Source organism: Sesamum indicum, linkage group LG10 (assembly GCF_000512975.1).
Source record: "Sesamum indicum cultivar Zhongzhi No. 13 linkage group LG10, S_indicum_v1.0, whole genome shotgun sequence".
NCBI lineage: Eukaryota > Viridiplantae > Streptophyta > Magnoliopsida > Lamiales > Pedaliaceae > Sesamum > Sesamum indicum.
In genome coordinates, this window is record NC_026154.1 from 6,989,974 (window position 1) to 7,000,224 (window position 10,251).

Genomic DNA, 10,251 nt, shown 5'->3' on the forward strand with positions numbered 1-10,251 from the left:
ATTCATTTTTATTAATCGATAAAATTATATTGATACTCTTTGAAATTAGATTTAATTATATAAATATTTCATTTGATCTTTATAAAATTATGAGTACGCCACTTAAGGGGAAAGTCAGTGTAATTTATCTCAAGGGTCTTATAAAATTTTGCTTGTATATAGGATTTGTACTGTAATTATAATTACAATTTCAAGAGAAATAATTGTAATTTTGCGAAGGATAAGAGAGATTTGTATAATTAAATCTAATGTCAAGAGGTGTTCATATAATTTATCCTAATTAATAATATTACAAATTAGTACCCCTGTCTTGAATTGCATTTTAAAATAAATAAAACTATAATAATTTACTTTAAATATATAATATGTAAAAACAAATAAAATTAAAAATCATAAAAAAAAATGAAGTAGAATAATGATAAAAGTACATATTTATTATAAATTTCTGCTCATGTTTATTCTCTTTATTATATTTCGAATATTATAAATTTAAAACTTTTTGTTACAATTATCCATGTCACAAATACTTATATATATATATATATATTTCAGTTGAAATTTGATTTTAACAAGAGTTGTCGTTGAATAAAAGCTACTGATGCAATTTCACTTATGAAGACGATCACAAGACATTACCACAACCGAGCAGGTACAAAGATAAACAACAGAGTGTGATGCAAACAACGATTCTTAGGTTCTAGCAAATGAACCTTGGACTATGACCATCGGACGTCTATGACGAGGCGGCCATGAGTTTCTCGATTCCTAGACTTGCACGTAAGTTAGAAGACGACAGTCAAGAAAGCATTCTCCTGTCGAGCAACACAACGTGAAAGATGTGGTCATCAATGACATTACCTTTTCACCACTCCACTTCACAGGTCTTCGTTAAGACTCTTGGAGTATGCTTGTGATCCACCGACGTATGTAGCCTCAACAGAAGCAGAAGCAGAAGCTTCTGCAGCAAACTTATCCCATGAATCCACGGATAGAACCACAAAGTCTGCCATTTTACCAGGAGAGAGTGACCCGATGTCCTCATCAAGGAAGCACGAACGAGCAGCTGAAATGGTGTACCTGCCAGGTCATGATTTTAATCCACAGTATACAGGAAAGGGGAAGGGACGAAATGCATGACAACATCAAGCTGGGCCGACTCGAACTCTATTTAAATGTTAGCTAATTTGTTCGTTAAGCTTAGTCACCTACAGTAGATGCTACAAGTTCTTATAGCACAAGGTTGAAGTTGATTGTTGAACTTACATAAGATATCCGTACAAAAATAGGACAGACGACTGGTGGTGCACATGAAAGCATCAGCAAAATATAGTGGTGCTTACCCATTCAACGCATCACTCAGACTAAGGCGTTCGGATGGACCCCAAGCTTTTGTCCAACCAGGAGGTACTCTTTTCACTGCTGTCTTTATGCTTCCCAAAGGATTCATGTCAGCTACCTGAAGTGAGAAAGCGAATTAGCCAGACCCAAGCAAGGAGCAAGAAATTTAGACAATTAGATCAAATATAATATGTTGTGGAACCAAAGTCGCCAGGGATGAGTTGTTCTCACTGGCCAGTCAGAGCCAAGTGCCAACTGCGCATTGCCGGCAAGGAGGGAATGAAATAAGTATGATTCTCCATCTGCTCTCTCAACCCCAAGTTTTTTTCTGGCAGAATCAGCATCATCTAATAAGTGATCAGGCTGTCGTCAATTATTGAAGCTGCAGTTAGAACTTCGATAGCAGCACTCCTTATTCAATCAACAGATCCTTATTCAATCAACAGACAACGTAACCGTCACCGATATAAAATCAAGTTGAGTAGAGCCATCACACTTGACATGCTACATGGATCAAAAGTATCCTTTCAAAACAAAGATTTGTCCACCATACTCACCAAAGCTATGCTGGAAATGCTTTAAAATGTACATAATCACTTCTCGAAAAATTTTCATCAACAATCCTCAATCATGAAACTGCAAACTTGTCAGAGACCTAGAACTCAGGTTCCATAACCAGTTTCAATCTGATGGGCATCATGTTTTTCCCCTCAACAATCAATCCTTATGTGGTCATTGTATGGATTCATGCACAAGAGATATGTTTACCAATGCTATGAGTACACTACCAATATTCTTTTTCCATTTTGAAAGAAAGTATGCTAATTACCAGACCAGCGCATTAAGGTTTGAGACCGAAATGAATAATTGGACACTGTTATGGTATGTGAACACTTGACATAGAGCAGTTGAAAAACCTGACCCTGCATCTACATATATTTGCATTTCTGAAAAATGGCTAGGGATGAAAATGGACAGACCTGGAAAATCCGGGACTCAGCGAGTCAGACCAGGTTTAAAATTTTTAAAATATTGAAAAATTTTGGTTTTTTTCTTTAACATATACAGCCATAACTTTATAATGAGGCAATAATATTATTGAAAAATAATTTTTTTGGAGGAAATTTATATGTGCATCTATACGATTTTAAAACTTTCAAATTATATATTACTCATATAAACATTAAAACAACAAAATATTATCTATCATTAGTTTAATATATAAAAGTATTACTTTTATGTATAATAAGTCTACAAATTTTTCATATATGTATAAATATACAATAAAATAAAAATGTTAAAAGGACCCGGTTCCAGTTCTGGGTCCGGGTCTAACCTGGACCTGTTGACATCCCTAAAAATGGCTCAACTTCATAAGACTGAAATCCATACTTAGGAAAAGGATACAGATTGACTGTATATTGAGTTCCAGTGATCAAAATTCAAACAATGGGGATCCAGGAGAAAAGGAACCTGCACTGAGGCAATAACTTCTTGTTCCCCGAACCTGGCAGCTGCCCCATGAGCCAAATGCTGAGCATGCTCAATCTGTAAATTCCTACTGCAGTAAGAATACTGAAAATACTAGTACTACAACATCATAACCACATAGCATCAAACAGAAACGAAAATGAGGATTAACTGTAAAAACATCTTGGCTATGGCAGTGAAGTTACCCTAAATCTTCTGTCCCTCATTCCATTCTCAGAAGCAACTGATTTATACAAGTCCAGTATCAAGCCATTGGCCCTGTCGCCTATGGCATGAACAGCAACCTGAAACAAACTAAAACACGACAATATACTGATGCATATCTTGATGGTATAACGAAGGGAGATGATATCTGCATAGGAAAAGAGAGCACCTGAAGGCCAGCTTTATCAGAAGAGAGAGTCATATTGTACAGCATATCTGTGTCTGTCACTTGCAGGCCATAATTGAGTGGTTCATCAACATATGGCTACAGAAACATAAGCAGATCCTCATTTCTATTAACTGATACAGGCTTTTTCATTTGAAATTGTGAAACTGGACATAAGAAAACGAACAAAATAATTGGACCAAGAAGGAGCTAAATTCCATGTGGTACAGTTGAAGTTCTTTTAAGCCAAACAGAATTAAGAGAGTTTCTTTCATTTTGGAAATGGAAAAAAAAAATAAAAAAGAAAAGATTATTCTTACCTCATAAAACAGTGCACTGTTGGATCCCAAAGATCCATCTGCAAAAGATTTCATGCCACCTAAATAAATCCATGGGCTCAACTTACGACCTGCTTGAGTTATAAGCTCCTATACAAGGAACAGAAAACTTTGGTAAGTATAATAAATCAGATGTCCCTATATCTGGTTGAAACTAAGTAACACAATGTAAGATCAGTATATATTATCCATAGGGACAAAATCGAGTAGCAACATGAGTTCATATTGGGAGGTAGACTTCATTCACTCCTGGGCCTGCAGAGACCAATTTAAATCACACAAAATCTCTATTTCTGTTTTAAACATATTTCTACACTTCCAATTCCAACTAAATAAAATCCAACCGATCTTTTGGGTCTACTCTCATAGGCTCATTAGATTATATCTAAAATAAATGCTTGACGGCATGGAATTAAGGAAAAGAATTAATGATCAGTGAATTACATGCACCCGTGTCCAAGTCTCCATTGGAAAAAACAAGCAAACCCTAATCTTCATCTTTCCTGATAAATCAGCCCATTTATAGACATCTGCAGGTATCAAGAAAGCAGAATTTAATATAAAGAAATGAGGGTACGTAAAATTGTTGTCATGAATCAATATACTCAGTTCTATTATTGCACTCTCTTTGCATTATAGTTTGTTGTCTGGTAGTCCTCTTTTTTTTAGACTTTGAAGAGGACTCATAACGGATCATTTTTCTTTTAATTTTAATATCACATAAATGAGACCTTCTAAATTGCTGCTAGAAGACATACAAGTACTTCTATTACAATTAATATCCTTCAGGAATTGTATGCGAAACCTGAAAAATCTTCCCACGAGAGTTCTGGTGATGCACCAGGAAGATAACGCCCTAAATCAACAACTGTCGTAACACCTCTCGTCAAGGCATAATTGGCAGCTCTTAACAGAGCTTCCCGCCTCTCCTCCACTGAGACCTCCGGGATGCAGGACATTACAAGCTTCATTGCAGAATCAATCAACAAACCAGTAGGTTCTGCATGTGATAACAAAGTATCTACAGTCTGTATAGGCATATGGAAGTTCTGGAATGAAAAAATAAAAAGAGAAGTTCACAAAAGAACTTAGATGAGTCCATCTCTGACATTCAAAATACTGTCTCGCGGAAATCTGGTGAGGAATACTCGCAGATTGGTAACAATACCATGAATAAGGAGGGCAAATCCTTTGGTAAATATTAACAATCAATAAAGCAAGATTATTTCAATGGAGATGCCTAGTAGTGATGCATTGTAAATAGGCGACTCCATCTACTCATCTAGTAGACATCTAGTAACTTATATAATCTAAAAACTGATAAAGCAAACCTGATTCCTCAGAGGAAGCGAGTCTAGCAACAAGCACTATCATGAAGCTCTATGATAAAACTCGTAACAAGTTAAGAACATACAGTTGCTAAAATTCTCTCTCAGCTTCCTCCTAGAAGGATGAATATAATGAACGTAGTTTTATGTACAACAAGTTCAGTTTCATGCGCATGTCAGTCTAGCAAACTTCTTTATCTTCATTTAATGCTGCTTTCTAGAAATTTGTCCTTGTTCTGACAACAGCACCAAGGCAGATTCCAGAACAGAATAAACAGATTATTTGTAAGGATTATCATAAAGTCTTATAGCTCTTCAGTGGCATGCTCCGGGAGATGCACAGATTTTCCAAACTGTGCCAACATTCCATAGTTTTGACTAACACACCCAGAGAGTTTCACTATTCATAACAATTTATTTCTTTGGCTTTTTGACACCTTCAGGAATCTGAAAAAGGAACGTATTCAGTCAAATCGCAACTCACTCTTAGTTTAGTCTGACAACATCTTCTTGCAAAAGCACAAATCCAAGTATATTAGCCAAGAAAATAAGAACGGAAGTTGATATAGCTAGTTTCTTGTCCTCCACACGTATTTGAAAGTAACATTTCTACTGTCTACAGCCCTGTACAACAGTTAGAGCCATCTGTACGGCTGACAGCTTTTGTATCAGGTAATTCTGACGACGCCCATAATATATATCTTCTATTGTTTCCCACAAAACAATGCCACATAAAGCTATAATTCAAACCATGAATATCAGGGCAACTTCCAGTAGCTTAAAAAGGGTTAAATTAATCTAATGAAGGTTTTATTGTCCCCTAAACAAAATCAACTTGATAAGAAACATAATAACAATAATAGAAACAATACCTCCAATACTGTTTCTCATAATAGTTCCACCTTCTGGATCCACTGTATTTTTAGATATTCCAGCAATATCTAGTGCTAGAGAGTTAGCCAAACCCATGTGCCCATCCATTCTCATCAGCCAGACCTGCATGTTAACTTACCTAAAATCAGATACATGCTACTTTAAATGCCAAAGCATATTAAGAATGTAAAGCAAACTTCTCACAGGATTATGAGGAGTAATATCATCAATCCAAGATGCCATAGGCGGCTCTCCTCCCCATAGATCGTTGTTCCAACCACCACCTTGCAACCAGATACCAGGTTGCAAATCTAGGAATTTTTTTCAACCAGCATATTAGAACCATGCTCCTAATATAACACACAAAACATAACTGGGAAAAACGTTCATAGTTTAAATTCCCAATTTCTTCTCATGCTCTATCTAATCAAAAGAATATGAACAAGAATCTAAATGCAACATGCCGAAGCATTTGCAACAGAAGAATGCAACTGAATGCACATAAGAATCACCCAACCACAATAAGTGAAACCACAATGAGAAAGAAAAAGAAAGGATTGATGATAATGCCGTCCAAAAGTAGGGAAATAAGATCCTATCAACAGTCAGTGCTCAAGGACCAGAGTTTTATTGATGTAAAGAGAAAGTCCGCAGTGTGCATGATTAAGATAATAAGACTTACATGATACTGCCTCTTTGACCTTGTTCACAAACTGATCTTTTTGGTTGACACCGTGGAGTTGAACTTGAGCCATCTGTTTTCAATTACATTGCTTCAATCCATCATTCAGCTCTTGATAAGCAACATGACAACAGATTGTAGTGCCACTTACTAGCAAACTTTCACAGGTTTGAGGTGAGAACAAATATTTTTTTCTTTTACTTCCAACCAAATTAAGAAATAGTATCCAAATTCATTAAACTTTTCATTAATCAAACACCTAAACAAGTAGTTCTATTTATATATCTATATATATATGTAACACCTGCCACATGTAGGAGTTAAAAGGATAAGTAGAAGTTAGTTGTTCTTACACCAATGCTGGACGACAATATATAAGCAAACACTACGTAGGAAAGATAAACTCACAAGAGTGTGAGAGATTGTCATGTTAGACAGTAGAGCCACTATTAACTTAGTTGCTTTCCACAAGTAAAATATCTAAGATTCACCCCAAGCCAGTCAACTTTACATTTTTAAAGATATATACTCGCAACAGCCCACACTGTTGAGTAATTCAATTTGTCATTTTTCTGGGAAATATTCAAGTTAAGCTACTTAAACTTTTCTTTATCCAAGCCAAAGACTTAACCTTCCAAGAAACTTTCAGTTGTCTTATAAAATTCTCAAAGTTTGGAAATGAACATGAGATAGCATTTGAATTAAACTACAAACTTCAAACAAAAAAGCCACAAATAATGCAAGATGAAGTGTATTTGGAAAACCGTTAGTTTTCCAGCTAACAGAAAAGCAAGAGGCAAGCATCCGCACCCAAAATCTTTGAATGCTAATATGCTATTTTTTCTCAGTCTTGAAGATACATAATTGCACAAATTCAAATGCATCATTAAAAAGAGATCAGAAAGTATGAAGTGGACACATATTGAAGAGAGCAGAAAGTGCTGTGTTTCCTTTTTCCAGTCTATAATCAAAATAAGAATTTTATAATCCAAAGATATGGTTAAAAGATCAGTAATTTTACTCTAGAGCTCCTACTGAACCACAATTAGGGAGGCGACAACTAAATTTTTCACACACAGTAAACGAGCAAAAATTAAATCATATCTAGAACCTGCAATCCTCCATAAATCAGGTGAACATGTGAGTCAATAAATCCAGGAACCACCAGTTTCCCCTGAAGATTTAATGTTCTAGTTCCAGATCCAGCCAAATCCTGCATTCACCCGCCACATATAAGACGCGATGATTGTCATAAATATCCAGAAATAGATGTCATAATCTCATCGCAACCCCCACCCTAGAAAGAAAGAATAAAACACAAACAAAAAGAGAGAGAGAAAGAGAAAGGGAAAAAAAAGAGAAAGAAAGCCAACCCGACATACTATAGTTATCACAACAGAAATTGTAAAGGTTATTTCAGCTCTCCTTCCCTTGTAAAGAAGTCCTCATATAAGAATTTCTTCACATCCAAAAGGAAGCTTAAACAAGACAAAATTTTCCAGTGCGTCCAAAGAAGGAAATGATTCAGCAAGACAATGATGCATGGTGGTTAGAACAATGAGAAGAAAGCTTACCCTGTCTACACAGACTTAATGAAGAAAGTCGACCTAAGTACTCTTTCTCAGCCTAAAAGAGTGACACAGATAAAGAAACTGATAGATGAGGCTAAAGAAAGGAGAAAATAAAGCTAAACTAATTCTAAATTGTGTGGCCATTTACAAGAGAAAAGGAAATCATTAACGAACTGCAGGTCACATGATGTCATTCATTTTTCTGAGCGGTAATTTCATTGCAGATGGTCCGCAAAAATTCTTGTGATAGACCTCCAAATCATCATAATAGGATGGAATTTCATGAACCCACATAAATGGGAAAAAGAGAACAAAGTTAAAGAAAACTCAGTTTTGGGGCAGTCCAAAATGAATTGCAGCATTTTCTTAATACATTACCTCAAGCAATAACAAATTTCTAGACAAACATATTTCAGTTTCTTCTGGTCAACAATTTTCAGATAATAATAGATTTATTCATCACAAACATATTATTTCATCCAGCACTAGTTTCTAAAATTATTCGCTTAATTTCTTCATGACCATATATTCAATTTCTTCCAGCAGTCAGCCATCATACAGATATTTTCCAGGGGATTAAATAATTTCTCCTAGCATGTTTTTTCTGAAATTATTCGGATGAGCAAATAACCAAATGAAAACTAGCAAAGAAAGCAAATATAAATATCAGATAGATACAAAATGACTTAAGAATGAACATCCGGAAGAAACTAAAAAAGATGAGGACAAATTGATAGATAGATAGACAGAAAGACAATGGACCTGCATGGAGGAAGAGTTGCCAACTCGAAGAATCCGACCGCTGCGAATGGCCATTGAATCAGCAAAAGGGAAAGCAGCGTCGCTGGTGTATATAGTCCCATTTATCACCACCAAATCCGCCACTTCTCCGCCACGCAACGAAAGCTCTACCGGAAAATGAAAAGCAACAAAAAACACTTAACATATTTCACACTCCTATAGTATCAACTATCATGAACTGAAAACGGGTTTCCATCAGAGAATCTTGATGGGTTTCTCAAATTCATTCGGAGGAAGAGCAAGCTGGCAGCGCAGAAGCGGCGATAGTGAAATAGGGAAGCAGCCTATGCTTGCGGTGTACCTTGAACTTGAGAATAAGGAAATAGCTATAATCCAGAAAGTGAGAATGGTTGTACTTACGGTTTAGGGACAAGAATTTGTGAAGAGAAGGGGACGAAACGACGGCGACGAGAACGACAGCTACGGCGGAGAGTAACAACCGCAGATTGTCCATTAGAGCAGAGTAGGTAAGTAAGAACAGATACTTCCGAAAAAAATGCATTTTTCACTACAATTTATATATCTTGTAATCTATTTTTATAATCTATATTATGCGATAGTTTGAAGTATTTATTTTTTGGCTTTAAACAAATATTTTTGAAGTATTTAAAATGTCAAATTCTGCTTCTAAAATTGTTAAAAAGTGTTCTTAGCTGTTAGAAGCACCAATGGGGATGATTCTAGTTGCTTTAGTTTTTTGAAACTATATTCAATTTCAATTTTTATTGTTGTAATCTTATTATAAGAATTTTAATTTAATTTAATTTTTTATTTATTTTAAAAAAAATTATACTTAAAGTTGATATTGAAATTTTTAAATAATTCGAATAATTTAACAATAATTAAATTTTTACTTTCACATATTAAATATTTAATAATTTTTGTATTTTATTTGCTATATTGTCTAATTATGTTATTCATCTATCATAAAAAATATAAATTAAATGGCGTAATTTTTTTTTATTCATGCAAGTTTAATTATTAATCAACAATTATATTACTTAGTGAAAGCATTATTAAATTAAAAAATTATTTTTTCTATTAATATTTCAAAAAATTAAATATGATATATACTAAGCAAAATAAAATTTATTATTTTTTAAGGAAAAATAATTATTAAGAAACAACAAATGCAAATATAATAAAAACAATATCTTTTTAATATATGGGGATAAAATAGTCTTTAATCAATTAAGTTTATTTAGAAGTGATTTTTTCTCAAATACTATCCAATTTAACTTTTATTTGCTTTTTAATTTATTTTTTTAATAAATGCTACTCACTTTTGTTATGTTACAACTTTCAGCTTTCTCTATAAAAATTAATTTTTAAAAGTAGTTTTCACAAACACTTCCTATATAAAAAAAGAAAGTTTCATTTTCATCCACAAATAGTTGTTACTTACACCACGATACTATTTTTTTAAATTATCAAGAATGTTCTTATATAATTTTATCAA

General features: G+C 34.2%; 1 protein-coding gene across 2 annotated transcripts; it reads right to left on the reverse strand.

The window, feature by feature from the left end:
• Positions 545-9,303, reverse strand: LOC105172175 (putative amidohydrolase YtcJ). 2 transcript variants are annotated; one of them, XM_011093535.2, is made up of 16 exons: positions 9,153-9,303; positions 8,754-8,899; positions 7,532-7,633; positions 6,421-6,493; positions 5,943-6,049; positions 5,738-5,861; positions 4,343-4,537; positions 3,982-4,067; positions 3,520-3,627; positions 3,203-3,298; positions 3,015-3,113; positions 2,812-2,886; positions 1,570-1,701; positions 1,341-1,456; positions 859-1,077; positions 545-765 (listed from the first exon to the last, which is right to left on the reverse strand). In XM_011093535.2, the coding sequence occupies exons 1-15, from the start codon at positions 9,292-9,294 to the stop codon at positions 876-878; spliced, it is 1,803 nt and encodes a 600-aa protein (XP_011091837.1). In that variant the 5' UTR covers positions 9,295-9,303; the 3' UTR covers positions 545-765; positions 859-875. The 2 variants fall into 2 exon arrangements, with proteins under 2 accessions (XP_011091837.1, XP_011091836.1); XM_011093534.2 differs by having other exon boundaries at positions 545-1,077.